Genomic DNA, 23,390 nt, shown 5'->3' on the forward strand with positions numbered 1-23,390 from the left:
ATTTAATTGTCATTTCATCCCATTTCAAAGCACATACTCTCTCTTCCGCAGGTATCTTAGAAAATTTCTCCTGCAATTTATTAAATATAAATTCGCAAAATCCTGGCATCATATTATATTCTTCGTGCCATCTTTGAATTGTTCGTTCTCCAGGAAAATTACAACCTGCCTTTCGTAAACCACGCAGTGCAGAAGCTGAATAATAATAAAGTTGCTTCGATATATTTTTTTCTTCTTCCGTGTATGGTGCGTTTGGCGTATGTAACTGCAAATTAATCATTGTCTTCGCAACGGGATGCAATTTATTCTTATCCATTAATTCCTGTATATTCTTTTTCGTGTTTTTCTTATTTGTGCGTTTTGTGGGCATTCGTCGAACGTATCTTTGTAAACGTAACTTCAACATTTTAATTGTCCGGCGCAGACGCACATTTTCATTCCTTAAGGAATTAATGATAATTTGTGAATTATTTTCTTCATTTCTTATCTCTTTATTTTTGATCTCTTCCTTTCTCTGTTCTTTTTGTTGTTTCTTTTTTGCTGTTTGCACTGATATTTTTTCACAGCTTTCAGGTGGCTCCAAATGCATCCATTCCATAACATTTTCTTCTTCTGATGTTATATTGAAATGTAATCGTGGTGATCGATAGGTTCGCAATGGTGGCCATTGATTCCTCTGTCATTTCATTGTTTCTATTTTTTTCAATATTTGTTGAATTTGTTGGCCTATTTTCATACGTCTCTGTTGCTTTGCTTAAATTGATCGTATCTTCTTCTATCTCGGTCACCGCAATAGGCATGTTCTCTATATCTGCGTCTTCATTGTTTTTTTTGGCGAAACAATATTTCTGAAAGGAAGTGATATTGAACCACGTTTTAATACTTTCTTACCTTCTCCCTTGAAGCAATTTTCACTAAAGTGATCTGCACACAGACCGGCACGACGGATCGAATTGGCAGACCACTTCTCTAATTCAGTATTTCCTGAAAAAAGAATTAACGCAAAGAATTAACGCAAAGAATTATTTATAAATCTGTCAAAAGATATTTTTGAAGAAAATCTACTATGGAGATATAATAAGAACAAAGATAGAAGTTTCAGGGAATTATTATTAAATGCTAATATAAATATAATTTATTTATATTATGTACTGACAAAATATTTTAATTTTACAAATAAAATATTTGAACAAATTTTTTATACACATTAAAAATATACATTGTCTAAATATTATCAAAATAATATTGCATTATAATTTTAAAAATTAAAATTGTGTGGACATAAAAATAATTCCAAATTTTTATTATTCTTCGATAATTATTTGTAATTTTAATTCGTAAAATTATTATGTTGTAATATAATTTTAATTCATTCGATTATTATATCGCAACATAATTTTAATTGAATTGATACCTTATGATTTTTGATTCTATAATATTGACAGCACTAACAAAGAGATTGCGGTTAACTCTTCACCGATTTCGATCTCCTTTTTTGTGGTAAATCTGTATTGAATTTTAGTTGATCCATGTTCGAGCTTATCGTCCAATGCGCCTTTTAAGTAATATTATTTTTTAGAGAAATTTTAATGTTTGTTGTAAGGCTCAAAAAAATAACCTTTTCATATCAATGCTGGTAGCGTAGCGGGAGAGTACATGACTAGTAAATACGGGAGCCCCCCGGTTCAAGACTCTAGGCTGTCATAATTTATTTTTATTTTATTTTTTTATTTTTTTTATTATGTTATATGTACATATAATATGTATTATTTATTACGTAGAAGTAAATATTCAACATATATTTATTGTTAGAGACACATATATCTTCTTATATTTAAAATGCATAAAATAATTATAATATAAATAAAATATTTTTACAGAGAAATCTCTCGTAATACATAATACATATTATATGTAGAAAATATTTTCTCTGTAAAAATTCTATTTTTTCTGTAAAACAGATTACGATTATTTTATGCATTTTAAATTTATAAGGAGATATATGCGTCTCTAACAATAAATATATGCGGAATATTTACTTCTACGTAATAAATAATACATATTATATGTACATATAACATAATAAAAAAAATTAAAAGTAAAAAAAATAAAAAAAAATTATGACAGCCTAGAGTCTTGAACCAGGGTTCCCGTATTTACTAGTCTTGTGCTCTCCCGCTACGCCACCAGCATTGATAGGAAGGGGTTATTTTTTTTAGCCTTACAACGAACATGAAAATTTCTCTAAAAAATATTACTTAAAAGGCGCATTAGACGATAAGCTCGAACATGGATCAACTAAAATTCAATAATTGTGTGTGTGTGTGTGTGTGTGTGTGTGTGTGTGTGTGTGTGTGTGTGTGTGTGTGTGTGTGAGAGAGAGAGAGAGAGAGAGAGAGAGAGAGAGTGAGAGAGTGAGAGAGTGAGAGAGTGAGAGAGTGAGAGAGTGAGAGAGTGAGAGAGTGAGAGAGTGAGAGAGTGAGAGAGTGAGAGAGTGAGAGAGTGAGAGAGTGAGAGAGTGAGAGAGTGAGAGAGTGAGAGAGTGAGAGAGTGAGAGAGTGAGAGAGTGAGAGAGTGAGAGAGTGAGAGAGTGAGAGAGTGAGAGAGTGAGAGAGTGAGAGAGTGAGAGAGTGAGAGAGTGAGAGAGTGAGAGAGTGAGAGAGTGAGAGAGTGAGAGAGTGAGAGAGTGAGAGAGTGAGAGAGTGAGAGAGTGAGAGAGTGAGAGAGTGAGAGAGTGAGAGAGTGAGAGAGTGAGAGAGTGAGAGAGTGAGAGAGTGAGAGAGTGAGAGAGTGAGAGAGTGAGAGAGTGAGAGAGTGAGAGAGTGAGAGAGTGAGAGAGTGAGAGAGTGAGAGAGTGAGAGAGTGAGAGAGTGAGAGAGTGAGAGAGTGAGAGAGTGAGAGAGTGAGAGAGTGAGAGAGTGAGAGAGTGAGAGAGTGAGAGAGTGAGAGAGTGAGAGAGTGAGAGAGTGAGAGAGTGAGAGAGTGAGAGAGTGAGAGAGTGAGAGAGTGAGAGAGTGAGAGAGTGAGAGAGTGAGAGAGTGAGAGAGTGAGAGAGTGAGAGAGTGAGAGAGTGAGAGAGTGAGAGAGTGAGAGAGTGAGAGAGTGAGAGAGTGAGAGAGTGAGAGAGTGAGAGAGTGAGAGAGTGAGAGAGTGAGAGAGTGAGAGAGTGAGAGAGTGAGAGAGTGAGAGAGTGAGAGAGTGAGAGAGTGAGAGAGTGAGAGAGTGAGAGAGTGAGAGAGTGAGAGAGTGAGAGAGTGAGAGAGTGAGAGAGTGAGAGAGTGAGAGAGTGAGAGAGTGAGAGAGTGAGAGAGTGAGAGAGTGAGAGAGTGAGAGAGTGAGAGAGTGAGAGAGTGAGAGAGAGAGAGAGAGAGAGAGAGAGAGAGAGAGAGAGAGAGAGAGAGAGAGAGAGAGAGAGAGAGAGAGAGAGAGAGAGAGAATGCGAAGAAGAGAAAGAAGCCGAGGCAGAGGAAAAGGCCGAGACGGAGGAAGAGACCGAGGTAATATAAATATTATTTTTTTATATAATTATAAAATAAAAAAAAGATACTTAAAAATTCTATCATTTTTAAACAAATAAAAAAATTTAAATAAAATTTTCTTCTGATTTCTTTTTAAAAATTTATTTTGTTAACGATTGAGAGAGAGCGAGCACGAGAGCGATATTAATATATGTACAGTGGTCAGTGAGGTTGCAACACTTTTTTTTAATGAGTTTATAAATGTGCAGTAAAATTCAAGATACAAATTTTTTCATGTACTTATGCATTATTCGCAAATTTGACATCATGATCATTCATATTTACGCATAAGCACATGAAAAGATTTGTATCTTAAATTTTACTACACATTTATAAACTTATTTAAAAAAAAATATGTCCCGCAACCTCACTGACCACCACTGTACATATACGTCATTTCGTGCACATTAGCATGGATCTCAACCAAAATTGTGGACATTATGCGTTACCCTCTGAGAACATTCGTGGACATTGGCTATGTAGTTCATGTCCACGTTTTCTATGTCCACAAAGGGCGTATCGCTTTCAGGGATCACCTAAAACCGGGCTGTGACGTCTCTCAGTCTTCTCTCTGGAGCGTAACGACGTAGTTCATGTCCACTTTGTCAGGGGGCGCATCAGTACACGCGTCCGCTAGATCGCGGTGGCCGCTCTCAGGTTTCTCTCTGGTACTAAACACTGCGTTCTGCTGGTAATAATGGTGAATAGTGAGAGTGATTTGACAGTTGGATATTTATCCTGTCTTATAACCAATAAGTAATTTTTTGTGTCTCGTTATCGTTGTTTAAAAAATTATTATATATATTATTTATATTAGATTAATATTATATAAAATTTTATTATATACAAAATCATATTTTATACTTAAAATGTCTCGTTGTGAATATTGTAAAAAAACAAAAACTGAATGGAAAGAATTATCTTTTCATAGGTAAGTATTACAACATTTTTGAGATTAGCTTTATTTTTATTATTATAAATATTTATTTACATTTCTGAATTTTTTTTATATATATACTAGATTTCCTACAGATGAAAGAACAAAACTACAATGGGTAAGGAATATGGGTCGAACAAATTGGATGCCAAAGTATTATAGTTCATTATGTTCAGAACATTTCTCGAAAGAATGCATTGACTTTCGTGATAAATTACCAAGATTAAGGAAAGGTAGTATCCCGACCATTTTTGATCATGAAAAGGAGAATGTATCACCACCGTTACAAGAATTTTCAGAGATAGAACATATCAACCATTTAAATAAACGTATGATTTTACACATATAGTATATATATTACTACTATTAATATATAAGCGATTAGAATTAGAACGCGCGCGTAAACTTAAATAGGAACCCTTATATAAATGCATATGAGACATTCTTTTACAAATCAAACGGATTTTGTAAAAAAAAATTTAATTTTTGTAATTTAATTTTGTTATTTTGTTCGATTTGTAAAAGAATGTCATATAACAGAATATAAAAGAAAACTCTTAAATATAAACGAAGACTCGTATAACAATATCATTGAATTTCAGGGAGAAAATTTGTTGAAAATGAGGATATCTCACAAGAAACGAATGTCAGACTGTCATTAACAGATCACCTAACTAATACGCAGAGAGAAAATAAAGGTAGAATTTATTCAACAATTATTTAATTTGCTATTCTGTCCTGCATCTCATTGCTGTAGCAATAAATAAGGAGTTTGCGATTTGTAATCTATTCTCATTCCTAAATAAAAAACTAAATAAACTAAATAAATAAATTTCCTAATTAATGATATGAAAATTATGCTGCTATTTAATATTTATATTATTGTAATCCTAACAAACTCTACATTGACTAAACGTGAATAAATTTTTTTTCAGAAAACGAAACATCTATAAATATAGTGAATCACGATCATATGTATGTGGAATCTTTGAATACTATGAAAGAGAAACTCAATGCTGCTCTCCTAACAATCAAAAAATTGCGCACCAAAAACAAACTATTGAATGAAAAGGAAGAACGGGCTAAAAGAAAAATCAGTAATTTGAAGAATATCGTGCAAGAACTTCGGAAAACTCAGTATCTTCTTGATGATGGTTTGTATATTTTGAAAGAGTTTGAAGATATTCCTGCAGAACTTTTTAAACGCATGCATAAAAATGTAGCACAGAAAGCACTGACAAAACCGAAATATTCACCACATTTAAGATGTTTTGCTCTTACTCTTCATTTTTATTCACCTGCGGCCTATAACTATGTTCGTAAAACGTTTCAACTGGCACTTCCTCATCCTAGTGCTATTCGATCATGGTATAACACTATTGATGCTGAACCTGGTTTTTCTGAGGAGTGTTTTAACACCTTAAAATTAAAAAATGAAGAGTATATAAAACAGAACAAATGTCTTATTTGTGCATTGGTTATGGACGAAATGGGCATTAAAAAAGGATTTCAAAGAAGTCGAGATGGAAAAATGCGTGGATATGTTGACATTGGTGTTGATACTGAGGGTACAAGTAACTTGCCTGAGGCAAAAAACGCTTTGGTGATGTTGGTTGTGGCTTTGAATGACACTTGGAAGTTACTTATAGTTTTTTTTTTAATTAAAAATTATTTGCTTGCTGCAAAATAATTGTTTATATGATTTTATATTTGAACTTGACTACAAATTAAAAATTCTCTGTTTTATTTCATTTTTTTTGTTTATGGAATTGAAAATAATAATTTAATTTTCAGACCACTCGGTAAATAACCCCTCTAATTTATCTTTATCGACAGCGCAGTGACATGACAGTATTTAGTACCTTATTGAACATTCCGAGGCGCTGAGTGAGCTTTCAATTCAGAGTGCTTTAATAGGATATAATCTATCCAGTTAGTATAGAGATCAGTGTCCCTGCCACACAAAGAAAAAGAAGAAGGAAAAAAATCTAGTGCAGCTAAAAAGAATAGACCTGTGCACAATAGAAAAAATATTGGGAATAAATATTAAATATTAGGAATAGGAATTATTTTAAAATAATAAAATCGAAAAAACTCTGATATACAAATATAAATTCGATCTTCCCTTATTAACCCTTATTAAGCTTTTATATCCGAATTTGTATTTTTATATTAGAGTCTTTTTGATTTTATTGTTTTAAAATAATTCTTATTCCTATTATTTAATATTTATTCCTAATATTTTCTTTATTGTGCGCAAGATTTAAGCCTTAAAAAATTGACTAATCACAATCAAATACGAGAATAGTCGACTGTGATTAGTCAATTTCTTAAAGCTTATTGTGGATCAAGCCTAAAGGTGTACAGGGATGGCGATTAATTAAATATTTAATTATGAGATCATTCTAAAGAAAATTTAGAAATACATGCGAGTAATTTAATAGAATGTTATTAAAAGATATTTTAATATAAGATTATTTTATATATGTGTATTTTATAAGATAATGGAAAAATCAGAAAATCATAATTTTTATAGAAAATTAATAATTTACAAAGGGCAATAAAGAATTTTTTTTTTGTTTTTTTGTTTTTAATGTCATTAGGGAACTTGAAATTCAATATTCTCGTTAAATAAGCTAATTTATTATTTTATAAGCAATTTTTGCACATAAACATATTTTTAACAAATGGTTCATAATTTGCAAATAATAAAATAAAACAATAAACGAAAAAAAATTTGAAAAAATATAAACATACATTTTTAACTGTATCATTTGTTTTATTAATTTTTGAGAAATTATTTATTATAAAATACCTAATTGTGAAGTTTGGGTACTACTGAAATAGTTAATAATTCGAACGATTCGAACATTTGAATTTAGCGCCATTATGCAATGTCACTTGTGACGTCACAGGTTATGTTTGGTTTCTTCTTCGGGTAACTTGCTTCCTTTCTTCATTCTTCATTTATCAAAGGCCCAAATTGACATCATTGCGCGATAGAGATAGAGAGCAAAATGGCGGCCGAATCAAAAGTCTCATTGCGTTTCGCTCTCACTGGAGGATGGTGACCGGCAGTGGCGAGTCTCCTCCCGTAGCGAGATGCTATTCCGATGCCATCATCGTGAACGTACATACACCAAGTGCAATCGGTATATATAATGACGGGCGTGAAATAACGAATCGCTCCTAATTGGCAGCAGCAGTCTATAGATGTATAGCCAGAGAGGGGAAAAAAAGAATAAATACACCGCGCCTCGAATTACCAACGGCCATAATCGAATCCGAATTTAATATTTACTCCGGAGTTTTGAATTTCCGTAACGGTCAAATGTGAGGTCAAGCGGCTCCTCTTCTACTTCGTGCAAAACCCCTCGCGTCTAATCGTGCCGAACGAAAGAGTGTAACGCATAATTTTTTTTTTCTTCGCCCGTATACCTATGTATGACAGTTATTGCGCGTATGACAGTTACCTGGCTGGACGACGATTTCATGTTCGCGCGCGAGAGTATGGAGTAATTCACGGAGTAATCCGGACGTTTTCTCTAGTTACTCGCTAACTCTTTGCCTTCTACGGTACTTCTATACTTGTCACACTTGCCGTATGTTTCGTCGCGCTAATTGAAATCCCTTATTTACATAAATGTCACGCTGATGACAGATCCTAATCGGTATTCTAGCTATTGCACAATATACTCGCGACTGAATCACGATGGAGGACGCGAACGAGGTTTTGGTATGCGCGGCCGAATTCATAAAAGGTAATTCATTTTATATTAGAATTAGAAATTATTTAATTAATTATCGCAATATGTGTTCTTGTAATTTATTTAAGATTATTTCTTAATCGTCTGTGTGATTTTCTTGTTAATTTATTATCTGTCAAATTTCGAACAAAAAAAATACTGTTTGAAGTCGTTACAAAATTGAACTTATAGTTTTTGTGTGTTCTATATATTTATAATTAATTTTTTTTAATATTTATAAGATTAAAAGTATCATTCAAGATTTAAGATTAGAATTACTCCAATTTAATTACTGCAATATGTGTTTGTGCAATTTATTTATAAATAACGTTTAAATTATTTTGTAATTTTGATTTTGTTATATTTAATTTTTGTTAATTTATAATTATTTATTATACAATAATTTATTATCTATAAAATCTCGAACGTATAGAAACATACTTTTTAAGTAAAATAAATTATTGTAATTAATGTTACAATTGCAATCATATATATATATATAATTTATTTCTAAAAAAAATTTGTATTCTATTTTACCAGATACTATATAATTGTATAAAATTTCATTTGCCAGAAATAATTTATTTCTTTTTTTCAGATCGATTGTATTTTGTTACATTAAGAACAACAATGAAACCAAAAAGTACTCCAAATACACATTACTTCAGCATTGACAATGAATTGATGTATGAAAATTTTTATGCCGATTTCGGTCCTCTAAATCTGGCTATGTTATATAGATATTGTCAGAAGGTCAATAAAAAATTAAAAGGTATTGCGCTCAGTAAAAAGAAACTTGTGCATTATACAACGTTGGATTCAGAGAAAAGAGTGAATGCTGCCTTTCTCATGGGAAGTTATGCGGTAATAAATTTTTTTTCTCTATTTAGAATGTCGTCAATCTGTTTTAAGGATGCTTTTTTGTTTTAAAAAAATTGTTAGCAAAAGAAAGTTTGTAATGCAATTGATTATTTTTTACCTTAAATAAACAAGTATTGCACGCTCTCTTATGCAAGCAAATGTCAATATTATCTTTGATTACTTGTATTCTATACTAATATATAATTTATTTATATATACTAATATAAAATCTTTTATATTTTTAGATATTGTACTGTAAGCGTACAGCGCATGAAGTTTACGAATGTTTAACTAAAAGTCCAAATAATCCTGCATTCATTATGTTCCGTGATGCCTCTATTGGACCACCATGTTATCAAATATCGTTAAGGGATTGTCTAAGTGCTATATACAAGTGCCATCAACTTGGTTTCTTTAATTTTGAAGATTTCTGTGTTAAAGAGTACGAACACTTTGAAAGAGTTGAGAATGGAGATTTAAATTGGATCGTTCCAGGAAAGTTTATTGCTTTCTGCGGTCCACATGCAAGATCCAAGATGGAAGATGGTGCGTACTGTCCATCTTAGTTGTATTACAACATTTAAGAGTGAATGTACAAAAAAGAATGCAATAAATGAGAGAAAAAAATGAGAGAGGATCAGATGAGTGAGAATATATCAGTGGAATGAGTGATTATAAGAGTGCGCAAAAACATGTGAATGTGTACAAGCATGACTGAATTTTCAACAGAGAGAAAGACGAGAGAGTGACATGTTGTAGCATGGGGACAAAAGTGAAAGGATTAATTATTAGAAAAAAAAAAATTCAAAATCACAACTCATCCAATTTTTCATCTTTTACTGTTTAAATTATTTAGAGTGCATTGATAAATAATAGTGCGTGATTATATAATACAGTAAATATTATGTCCTTTTTGCACACAGGATATCCACTGCACGGTCCGGAATCATACTTTACTTATTTCCGCCGTAATAATATAACAACAATCATACGGCTCAATAAAAAGGTTTACGACGCGTCGAGTTTCACTGATGCCGGCTTTGTACATAAAGATTTATTTTTTATGGATGGCTCGACGCCGACAGATTCAATAATGTATCAATTTCTCAAAATAGCAGAGAGCGCAAATGGCGCGGTCGCCGTTCATTGTAAAGCGGGCCTCGGAAGGACGGGTTCTCTTATAGGTTGCTACATTATGAAACATTATCATTTGACTGCTCATGAAACAATTGCTTGGATAAGAATATGCAGGCCAGGTTCTGTAATTGGTCACCAGCAACAGTGGCTAGAGAAGTGGGTATTTGTCATTTCCAGTGTTCTGGTTAGATGATTTTAAAATTAGCTAGATAAAGATGAGATGAAAATATGTAAATTCATCTTAGATAAGATGAAGATGATTTTGTTTTAAATATATCTACTCGTAGATAAAAGATACAATTATATGGCGATTCATCTAGATAATTTCCAGATAATATATGAACACACAGTGTTTGCTGTTATTTAAATAAAGGTATATAGATGATCATCTAGATGAAATTTTGGCGTCATTTTATCTTTATATAGATAATAAAAATATGTATTATCTATATCTGCATCTTAGATGAAAAAAAGTGTTATCTTTACTAAATTATCTAGAATAATATTCAGATAATTTAGTTTAGAGTCATAGCGCATAAAAATACTTAAGTAATAGAACCTGAGCAGTAAGCGATAAAAACTTATAAATGAAAAGTATGAATATATTTTTATATCCCTTTTATAATGTAATTTTTTTATAGCTGTGTTTACAGTGTTGTACTTAGATGATTTTAAAATTAGTTAGATAAAGATGAGATAAAAATATGTAAATTCATCTTAGATAAGATGAGGATGATTTTGTTTTAAATATAGCTAGATAAAAGATAAAATTATATGACGATTCATCTAGATAACTTCCAGATAATATTATTTTTAAGACCGCTTATGTAAACACAGTTATAAAAAAAATGTTAATTATAAAAGGGATACAAAAATATATTTATACTTTTATTTATGCAGATATAGATAGTACATATTTTTATTATCTATATAAAGATAAGATGACGCCAAAATTTCATTTAGATGATCATATCTTTATAAATTTATTTAGATAACAGTAAACACTGTTAATAACTTTTAAAAAAATGATAGACAAACAGAATAAAGGAAACTAAGAAATTATTGTGCTTTTTTTTAGAAAGGAAATATATCTCCGATCGTTACTGAAGGAACCACTGCAATCTGAAGACAGAATTAAAGTCCACGAGTATGGAATATACTCGATAGCCGGTAAACCCAAAGCAGCCTCCTTCCAGGGGAATACGAAAAGTTTGATGGAAGATAATGTATCGGGAATTATGCATCGCGTAGACGAAATAAAATTAGATGATTCCGGACCGGTGGCTGGAGCCAGCTCTACGAATAGATACAGTGTGTTGACTCAGGGTGATAAATTGTGCAGAATCAAAGCTAAGAGAAGAGGCATTCCGACGTCTCAAACGTCTCTTAATACAAACACAGGAACATCCACTGTTGGGCAGTAAGTGTGCTTTTATAAATTATGAAAAGTGCTTTTATTTTAACGAAATATTTTCGAAATATATCTGTATATATTTTATCTGCAGTCCATATTTGGGATCTCTGTTACAAACTAGGAGTCAAAAAGGAGCCATTACTACTTTAGTGGCCAGTAAAGAAAGAGATCCCACTAAAAGACTTTTATCACGATCCACTGCAACAACAGTGAAGAGGTGAGATGATTATTTACTCTTATCAATTTTTTTAATTCATCTTTTTAATATCCTACTTCCACTATTTCCCCATAAAAATTTATATTCACATTAATACATGCTTTTAATATAAGATTATTGAATTAAATTGTATTATTGATATTGCATGCGTGTTTAAAAGATATGTCTGCTTATCTTGACTGGAAATTGTAGAAACAATTGGTTGGTCAGCAGTAGCTGTGATCCATCTTCCTGCCGTATTAGGTCTAAACCAGCAACACCAGGCCACAGCATCAACAACAATGCATCTACTATGAATCCTGTTACATCTTTAACTATATCGAAGCCAGTGAGAAGAACGAAACGTACCTCCTGCATGGCTGCGCAGGCTCATACTACAAATTCGTCTGCCAATCATGCGATACCGCAGCCGCAGCAACGCATGAATATGATCCTCAGGTCGGCAGATCGAGTTACTCGTTATTCACTCAGGCAGTAAGTCGATAACTGTCCTTATTTCTCGAATTTGAGCCTAAATTTACGATTTAAGAAGTTGATGCATTATCGAGTCCGATTATGCAGTTTGATCTTTTACCTGTTTGATATATGTATAAGTAAAACACATATTGACAGTATTTCCTCCTCTCCTAATTCCTCCATCGCTTTTGACACTTAGCTTTGCTTTATTAATCATTCAAGTACATTTTGCTATACAAAAATATTTTTTTCCTTCGTGTTTCTGATCATTATAGATATATTCATTCATCTGGTCATCATAGATCAATAAAATTTGATGTTTCATAGATTTATATTGATTAACAGTAGGGATGGAATTTAATATGCACTTAAAAATCAGAGTCAAATCCAAAAATCATTTTCTAAGATTCGAATAATATAAATCATAAGAAATAATATTTCATATATTGTACTTGCAAAGTAATTTTAAAACAATTATATTCAGTGTTTGCTGTTATCTAAATAAAATTATATAGATGATCATCTAGATGAAATTTTGGTGTCATCTTATTTTTATATAGATAATAAAAATATGTATTATCTATATCTTAGATGAAAAAAGTCTTATCTTTACTAAATTATCTATAATAATGTTCAGCTAATTTGGTTTAGAGTTTTCATAGCACATAAAAATATTTCAGTAGTAGAACTTGAGTAGTAAGCGATAAAAACTTATAAATAAAAGTATGAATATATTTTTATATATGTTCATACTTTTATTATATCCCTTTTATAATTTACATTTTTTTTATAACTGTGTTTACATTAAGCGGTCTTAAAAATAATATTATCTGGAAGTTATCTAGATGAATTGCCATATAATTTTATCTTTTATCTAAATATATTTAAAACAAAATCATCTTTATCTTATCTAACAATAAGATAAATTTACATATTTTCATCTCATCTTTATCTAGCTAAAAAATTTTTTTAAATCATCTGAACACAACACTGGTTATATTTGACTTTTAGATTGAGTTGCAAGGTTTAAAATACTTAAAGTACTATTAAGAGTACTTATATAATACTTTTAATATTTTCTTTAAATACTTTTTTTCAAAATAATTATAAAGAGTTCGAAACTACAGTAGCAAACAAGTTCGAATCCACTTGTAAGATACTTTAATTCCATCGTTAATTAAAACTAATATAAATCTATGAAGCTTCATGACACACATAGGGACGGTTTAATGTATAAACGAGATTTTTCAGAGATATACAAATTCTTATCAATGAAAAAGAAGTACACATAAAATTGTTACATATTTTTATAATATATTTACACGCATGTTTTTCATAATTAGAATATATAATAGCTATCGGTGTGCAATTTTTGTATATCCTTGATGAAAAAAAAAAAAAAAGAAAGAGAACATTCTGTGAATCTTTTCAACACGCATGGCTTGCATTTTTTATCATTTTACACCCTTCGTTAAATTCGTTCTCCCATTTCAATACTTGCAATCATGATAAGATATTTGTCCTGAACTATATATTCGCAATCTACATAAGATTTTAGTATCCTTTTGTTCATTGAAAACATAAGATTTTAGTATCCTTTTGTTCATTGAAAACTTTATCTGTTGTAACGTACAGACGGATGTACTAATACTGTTTTTACTCATCGTGATTGGAAAAATAATGACTGACTGTTGAATGACCTGCTGCAGGTTTATTCTATAACTTTAAGTATGCGTTACCACGTTTTACATAACTGTGAGTCTTGTAATGCATGCATTATAATTATAATGAATGTGTTGAAAAGTTACAAAATAAGCCTGCCGGAACGTTCTGCTTATTGTCATAGATATTTACAATAATCTGTTAATGCAGCTATTTTGGCTTACTTAATTTCTCGTATAAAAAGTCTCGTTTATATTTATATGAACCATCTTCATACACACACACACACACACACACAAACAAACAACATACACAGAGAATGTTTTATAACATATACAATTAATTTTAATAGTTAATGAGAGACATAAAAGACAGTGAAAAAAGTTTATAAACGTGTGTGTTGGCAATGGATATTAAATAAATAATTATTTTCAGCTTCAAAAATAAAAATTCAAAGTTAAATAAGATTTAAGTCTGTGGAACGAGCAAGTTCAGTTTGTCATTAAGAAATTAGTCAAGTCATTAAGAAGTTTATCATTATTGAAATGTAAATAACTATAACTCGGAACAAATTCAAATAAGATATATTTATATAATATAATAAATTTATATTATATTTTATATATAAACTTTTATTACATAAAATGTTTGGGGTAAATATTCACATAAGATCAGGTAAAAAATATTTTGTTATATATATTTTATTATATATATCTATATATAATGTTTTGTTATATTTATTATATAATATAAATTTTTTTCTTTATTTTATGTCTCCCATTGACTGTTAAAGTGAATTCCACATGTTATGAAACATTTTGTGTCTATGTATAAATGTATAAAAAAGCTTGTATTATAATACAATATAAACAGAAAATATTCCAGAAAGAAAAATCAATATTTTGGGAGATGATAACATCAATTATTGTGAGGGAAAAAAGTTAAACTTGTGTGTCTAATTTTAAAACAGTTTCTAAGATAAAATTATTTGATTGTGTGGTGCATACGAGAGATTCTTCCTTTCTCTCTCTTCATGCATTTCAATTGTACACATATGTAAAAATGGTTGAATTGAGTAAGCGTTTGTAATATAATTATTTTACTATTACAATTTTTTGTAAGTGATGAAAGTTTAGTAAAACGCACACATTTTTATATACATATACTGACAATGAGTATGTAGAGAGTATATAGAGACATTCAGAATCAAACATATATTTATATGAACTTTTTTCTCATAATGTGTGGTCTTGCCGTCATTTCCCAAAATATTATACGCGCGTAGGATAGTCTATTTTAAGTGCTTATTTAAAAAAATTTTTTTTGTTTTTAGTTTAAAAAAATATCTTAGATATAAGTCTTTTGTAAAGTCTGGGAAAAATAACAGAAGGTCACGTATTAATTTTTTAAAAGTTTTTTTTCTAAATATTATATCTTATATCTTAATATCTTAATTTCTTTAAATAAAAATATTTATTTTTGACTGTACGTTCTCATAATTAATATCAAGATGTTTTCCATGATCTGATAATTTATTCTTTTTATGTAAAATTGAGAGTTACATATAAAAGAAATGATAATCAATTTTTCATGAAAAAACAAATTACATGATTATTGAAAATTATCTTGATATCAATGATAAGAATCCAGTCCAAATAGGTACTTCATCTATTTAAAGCATTTAAGACAATTTTAAGATAATCTTGAAAAAAAAACTGTAAAAAAAATGAATATGATCATCTTATATCCTCCTTCAAACTCTACAATTAAAAAAAATATATATATCTAAAATATATTTTTCTAAACTCAAAAACAAAAAAAGGATCGAATTTTAAGGCTCCTGGCTCCTCACCGATCATGTTAGAATTGTGACGTCAGAGGCGAGAAAACACACGCTAAAAATTCTTAGATAAATAAAAACATATTTCGAAATGGCATCTAAGAACGCACTTCAGATGGTTTTAGCACACTCTTAAAATATCTCGAAAACTATCTTTTTCCCTTTATAATCAATCAACAGCTGTAAAATATGACTGTAAAATGAGGTCCAGTCCATCTAGTTTTTGCACATGCGCAGTCATTCCACATGACACAAAGTCTGATATCATGATCATTTTACGATTGTTGATTGACTGTCAAGGAAAAAGAATAGTCTTCGAGGTATTTTTAAAATGTGCTAAAGCTACCTGAAGTAGTGTTTCATCGAAATATCTTTTCATTTAAAAATGGCATCTAAGAATTTTCAGCGTGTGTTTTCTCGCCTCTGACGTCACAATCGAACATATGGTCGCGGCGAGGACCCAGGAGCCTTAAAATAAACCATCTTGTGGGTGTATATATTTTTATAAATTTTTTTATTTTGACTTCAGACAGATATATATAATGGTTGCCCAAATGAAAAGTGAATAGGAGTCACAGAGCTTTATACGAAATAGTGGCTGGTTTGTAAATTGGGGAAAGCGTTTGTTTGTAAATAATTAAATTGGAATGAGTTAAGTACGACGGGGAAATGTCTCCGAATGAACCGAAACAACATTTTTTGACGGCAATAAAAAAAATATAACAATCAACTCATCCGCACCGATACTGCAAAACACTGTCAAAGCTGCGCAAAAAGTTCAAAACACCCAGGCCTTTCCTCACAGCAAGTCATTCTTCAATGCATATTCTCGCACTGCAAATATAATCATTGCCATCTTAACTGAAACTCCGCTGGGAGATGCAACATCCGCCGTAAAGTCTTGCGATTTTCACATCTTTGGATCTTAAGATTTTAAGAAAACATTGCGAAAATACCGTTTCATGTTGAACGATGAGGTAAAGGGTTGGGTCAAAAACTTTTTACAACTACCAGAGTTTTATGTCAGGGGCATCGATTTGCTTATCAAGCGACTTGGGACTTATCTAAACGAACATGGAAATTACTTTTAGAGATTCACAATAAATGCATTCCATTTATGATACGTGTCCACTTTTTATTTGGGCAATCCTTATATACACAGAATGAGCCACTTTAATGTCTCGTTCTGAATGTCGTTTTCCTTTAACCTTTTTCAAAAAAATGTTTCGCAAAAGTTGTTTGAGAAGGACACAAGACAGCGATATCAATTTGTTTATAAATGACGTCACTTTTGAGAAATTTATTAATCATTAGCTTTTTTAAATAAAAACTGATTTTTTTTAACAAAAGATTGTAGGTCTCATTCTGACAAATCCAATATATGTATTAGTTAAGGTTTTTTTTTATTTTTCATGAGTTACGCAATTTTTTAATCTTGGAATATTAGTGTTTCGCAAACGGAAAACTTTTTGCTGAAATTAAATTTTATTTTGTATTTTTCGGTAGTGATATTCAATGATTAATTATTATACATAATATAGTATTAAATCACTTTAATAAAATCAAAATGGATCATCTACCGTGAAAGATAGTAGATATTAAAGTAGTGGGATTGTGTGAAAATATTTTCAGAGCTGTTGAAAGCTGCTCGTATTTTGTAAAAAAAAAATCGATTTCCATTAAAAAAAGTAATGATTAGTGAATTTCTCGAAAGTGCCATCTAGAAATAAATTAATATCGCTGTCTCCTTTAAAATCAAACATCTTTTATGCAAAATTTTTTTTGTAAAAGGCGTAGGAAAAAAGATATTTTGTATGGGACATTAAAATGATCCATCCTATATATACAATATAAAATAAAATTTTTCTATACGTTTTTTTAATATTTACATTGTATACTAACTTTATAAAAAGAAATGTAATTAAAATACAAAATTATAGGACTGTTATGTATGATCGATTTTAATTAATTAATTATTGCATTATTTTTTTAGATTGCATGTGACATAACTCCATAAATTTCGATTTTGTTTTGTTAAAGCATGCATTAAATATACTGAAAATATTATATAGGCCTGGGCAAACTAACATTTGAACAGAAATATATTTAAAAAATGAAATTTATTATGTGTACATAGTCCAGGCCTCATAATGTGTACAAGTAGTGTTTAAGGGATAAAAGCAAGCAGCACTAGAAGTGGCTAACAAACCGATCCTATTTATTTCTGTGACTTACAGTGCACGCACAACAAAAAGTTATAAAAGTACATTTATCAGATGACTAACCGATATTCCCAGTGTCGTTGGGGATGAGGATTGTCATGTAACTGGAGCATCTCACCAGCGTCGAAGATCTCATCGCTTAAACCCCATCATTTAGTAAAAAAGTACTTCACACTGACCTTCAATCCGTCAATCTTCGAATCAAGTGAGTTTTGCCCAGGCTTTTATATCACAAATTAATAAAGATCAAACTCTCTACAGTCATCAACACTGCATTTATATAATACGGTTTTGTTATATCTGCACCACATGGAATATAAATTTGTTGTAATGATATTTAATATACAGCTTTTATAATTGTTCTTTCACATATCGCGATATATTGAATGTCTGCAAAAAAAGAATCACTTCTTTTTTGCGAATATTATCCATTTAATATTTTGCTTAATATTAGCACTTTTATAGATATGTATTTTCAAAATTATTGTATCTACATAATTTTCGTTTTTAATAATTTTTGTGTTTTACTACAATATTTATTTAATTTTCGCATATTCTTTTTGCGATATCTGGTGAATATATCTTTTTTATGGCACATAATTTAAAATATATACTTCATTTTTTTATCCAAAAGCTTTGCAGAAATCTTTAACGATTGGTTTTACTATTTAAAGAAAAAAAGTTAATTCTTCCAATATTATATATATATAACTATAATTAATAGTCTCTATCATTATTAATATTTTGGAAGAGTCAACTTTGCTTTTGTTGAATGATCAAACGAGTGATAATCCTGAATATATATCACTTTAAAATTAAAATTTGTTATATTATTTGTTATATTAATACACTACTCAAAACAATTAGGGGATTACTTTAAAACTTGCGAATTTTTAAGAGTAGCCTTTAATTGTTTCAAATAATGTATTATACGTATTTTTATATATGAAACTATATTATATATATTATATATTATATGTATATGTAAATTTGTATTATTGTACACGAAACAAATTATTGTGAACCGAATAATTGAATAATTAACAGAAAAGATTTATTATTTATCATTATATTGTGATATAGAAAATGTACATTATGAAAATTACAAATTAATTTTGTAATTTTCGGTTTCGAATAATGTTTAAAAAATCTCTAGACATTGTAAATTATATACATATATTATATGGCACTTGTGAAAAGTTACTTTTTTTAGTATTTTAAACTACTTGATCAAAACACATTAGGAAAAGAAGAAACTCGCAATATCAAATATATGTATTATATATGCTCTATGTGCAGTTTATATGTAATCGATGCAAAACGCTTTGCGCCCCAGAGATATTATTCGACTGGAAAATATATGTCTTATTGATATATTCATTAAGTCGCATAAGTCGATATTTGTACATTTATTATTTAACCTTCAGGGAACCTCGGAAACATAAAAGTTAAGATATTAGATTGTAAAAAAAAAGAATAATTCCTCTTAACTCTCAAAACTCAGTATTTAAGAATTTTTCAAATCATCGAAATTACGAATCTGAAATTAAAAATTATAAAATTCAAAATAGCGGCTCCAATAAAGTTAATTAATTTTTGCTTTCTATACAGTAGAACCCTATTCTGTCCTTTGCTATTCTTTCACTATTTTGAATCAGCTATATGTCATTAAATTGAAATTTTTAATACCACTCTTCCATTATTTGTTGAATCTGTGAGAAAACGAGAAATGAACAGAGAGCGCAATAATTTTTGACAAAATTTTAATCTTTGTTTAATGAAAAGCGAGAGAAAAAAAGATTCTGTTCTATTTCCTTTTTTTTCTACATATTGTAGGGATAAGAGTGACTCGATCTATTTTTATGTACTTAACAAAATATTTTGTAATACATTTCAATATACATCTCTCGTATCGAATCTATTATTTCAATACAATATGTAATTTTGATCCATTAAATTCTATATACTATATACTAAATTCTATATACTAAAATTCTATGTACTAAAAAACAAAGGCCGTTTAACATCTGGGATTGCATTACGAATTTTTATTTGTGACGTTTCTATAAATTGTTTTTTATTAGCACTAATTTTGCTTTCATATTAATTTTCGATTTTTTCACGATATTAACGAACGATTAATATTTGTGATGAACAGTCTTGTAATAAGCAGTCTTTTTCTTGTCAACATACATATGAAAGAGATATAAAAAGTTGTATATGGCCAATAAAAACTATTTGCAAAATACATATCGTCCACTTAAGGTTCATCATAAATGTCTTTTTTTTCCAAATTTTTTTCAAATATTTTGTATATAAAAATATAATAATATATTATATTGTTCTCTTAAGAAAAATTTATTACATTATCTTTTTGAAATGTATAATAAAAAAACCAAAAAAGATTTTATTAACACGCATATAAGATATATGTAGTCCCGTATTTATAGATATATTTCTATAGAGCATCAAGATAGATTATATTGTATATAATATTTAATAGTAATATTTTTTAGAATTATTCTATAAGAAACACATAATGTCAAAATATATGCTTGTAAGTCGTCTAATTGAGAATACTTTAGATTATTGGATCTCGATAATAATTAAAAATTCGAATTCTTAATATGCTTAATAGTTTAGATAGATGATCTGTTTTAATCTTAATATCTGACATAACAAGGATGTTTTTATTATTGCGTGCACTATGAACAGATGAGACATTATCATGCAAAGTTCCAATGCGGAAAATTCTTTTTAAGAAACGCTTCTTCTTCATCGACAATTTGCAATTTCCAACACGAGATATTATTTAATGATTCAAAAGTTACTTACAATTAGAGTTCCTTAAATAAGAGTTAGAACAGTGGCCACCATTAATAGGGAATAAAACATATATATTTGAAATCTGAGAAAGAAAAATTTAAAAATAAATAAAAAAATTATCATTTTTTAAATGCGATTTACGAGCCATATATATACATATATACAGGGAAAAATATATATACATATATATATATAGGGAAATTAATTCTAAATAAATTATTCTCCCCGTAAAAAATACCGTTTTTTTTGTGCATTTCCCTCATGTATGACGGATGAAACCAATAAAAAATTATCACTTGACGTTCTAATTCTTATTTGAGGAACTTTAAAATTATAATACATAAGACATTGCGGATATAATTATCATTTTTACTATTAGTAACAATATATGTATACGCATACTTGCATACTTGTTATGTCTATTATATTTTTTTCAAAAGTATTTATGTATTTTTTAACAATAGTAAAATTAGTAATTGTGGTTTGCAACTTTATATGCAATTGCATGACATGCGTATATAATTTGAATCTGTATTTCGTATGAGCTTTTAATATGTAAAATATGTATATTTTGTGTGTGTTTTGTGTGTGTGTATGAATCAAAGAACATAACAGAAAGAGAGAAAGACATATTTAATATATATTTGTAGTAGTTTTGCATTATCGGCCCTGAACTAATAAAATTTTTATTTTACATATGAATTTAGTGTCATAAACATATATATGAATGATGAGGTCTTATTATGATAGATTTATATATGTACATCCATCTACTCTCCTTCATCCACACACACACATACACATACACACACACAAGTCTGTCATAATAAGACATTATTTTATGTATAAGATTTACAACATACAGATTTTTAACTTGATAAGAATTTTAAAAAAGTTATAATAATATAACCGCGTTTAAAAAATTAATTTAAAAGAAAATGCCATGTGTCCAAAAAAATCCAAAAAATTGTTATGCTCTTTATTATATATTTTACATGTCTATAAAAATTGTATAAAAAAGTTAGTTTTAAATTCTTAGTAATTGTATAAAAAAGTGTTACTTGAATGTATATTTTATAGTTTATACTATAAAATTATATAAAAAATGGCGACAATTGGAAATAAAAATTATACATATACAAAATGGTTCTATTATTTAGTTATTATTATAATAAAATAAGGTATCTATAATTGTGTATTTATGTTTGCAGAATTTTCTACAAGATATTTTCTAAGAAACAATTTTTATAAGAAGCATATTTATCAGTAAAAATGATATAATTAAAATAATTAAAAATAAAAATAATTTAATGCAACAAAAAACTTGTTGCTACTATGGAGGAATGAAAAAATGTTTTGTTTTATAGTAATAAGTAACATATAAATAATTGTGTGTATATGCAGGGTGTCTAATTTTAAAAGATTCATACAAATATCTCTTGAATAATATAATACACATTTTAGAGAAAAATATTTTAGACAAAAGTTATAGGATTTCGAGGGGGAAAGAAGTTGCGGCTACTGATTTTTTCTTAAAGGGCGATTTTCAAGGTTATTTGAAGGTAACTTATGTTTTTTTAAATGAAACTATTAATTTTTTTATATAAATCGCGATTCCTCTCGCAATATTCACTATAAAAAGTTTATAAGAGTGAGATGGCCAAGTGAATAAGTTTACGAGATATTTTATATTTTAGTTATTTTTAACATAATTTTACATAAACTATATGAAATATCTCATTTTTCGTCAATTTTATCTCAATACTTTTATGCACAAAATAACGAGAAGAATCAATTGGTGCAAAGAAAACATAGTTGTTCTTAAGAAAAAGTATATATAATTTATGTAACTATAATAGCTATATGTACTTTTTCTTTCAATGTGGAGTAAAAAAGATAAACTGAACTAGTGCAGCTAAAAAGAACAAATTTTAGATTTGTGTCGATTTGTGTCACTATATAAATATTTAAATATGAAAATTCCTATTCCTAATATTTTTTCTATTGTGCGCAGGACTTTAGGCCTTGAAATTATAAGGCCCCATAAATTAGGTCCTGAAAAAATTATTTTAAAATAATAAAATCGAAAAGACTCTAACATAAAAATATAAATTCGGGTATAAAGGATTAGTATAAGAGCTAATAAACTAGTAAGAGCCCTTTATACTCGAATTTTGTATTTGTATATCAGAGTAAGAGACCTAAAGATGGCTAGTGATAACAAAAGATATATATAACTCAATGTTATTATTATTTAAATGATTTGATTTCCCTTTTTTTTATTGAATTAATAATTTTACTAAATCTCAAGATTTGAATTTTGGCGCTATTGAAGAGTGGGAGGATTTAGGATGGTCTCTGAGCTGGTAGATGGCTCTGAAACTCGAACACGCTATTTAACATTGTGCTCTTATGGCAGCTTCCACTCTATCTGATTTGTGCGTTAATCATACTTCACGCTGTCGGCTTTCCATAACCTACAAAATTGAGCCTTAAATGTATGATTAGTAAAATTGAGTCGAATTGATTATGCCACAATCAACTTATTACGACG

The 23,390-nt window shown here is 29.2% G+C and overlaps 1 protein-coding gene across 4 annotated transcripts; it reads left to right on the forward strand.

Moving 5' to 3' along the window:
- Positions 1–7,293: 7,293 nt before the first annotated feature.
- Cdc14 (cell division cycle protein 14) lies at positions 7,294–21,943 on the forward strand. 4 transcript variants are annotated; one of them, XM_083049106.1, is made up of 9 exons: positions 7,298–7,607; positions 8,136–8,216; positions 8,800–9,065; positions 9,308–9,608; positions 9,986–10,355; positions 11,278–11,619; positions 11,705–11,830; positions 12,023–12,304; positions 18,026–21,943. In XM_083049106.1, the coding sequence occupies exons 2-9, from the start codon at positions 8,168–8,170 to the stop codon at positions 18,066–18,068; spliced, it is 1,779 nt and encodes a 592-aa protein (XP_082905232.1). In that variant the 5' UTR covers positions 7,298–7,607; positions 8,136–8,167; the 3' UTR covers positions 18,069–21,943. The 4 variants fall into 4 exon arrangements, with proteins under 4 accessions (XP_082905234.1, XP_082905233.1, XP_082905232.1 ...); XM_083049108.1 differs by having other exon boundaries at positions 7,294–8,216; positions 12,074–12,304; XM_083049107.1 differs by having other exon boundaries at positions 7,297–8,216; positions 16,318–18,168.
- The last annotated feature ends 1,447 nt before the right edge of the window (positions 21,944–23,390 follow it).

Source organism: Prenolepis imparis, unplaced genomic scaffold, assembly GCF_030444845.1.
Source record: "Prenolepis imparis isolate NDT839.2.m4 unplaced genomic scaffold, iyPreImpa1.0 SCAF_11, whole genome shotgun sequence".
Taxonomy (NCBI): Eukaryota; Metazoa; Arthropoda; class Insecta; order Hymenoptera; family Formicidae; genus Prenolepis; species Prenolepis imparis.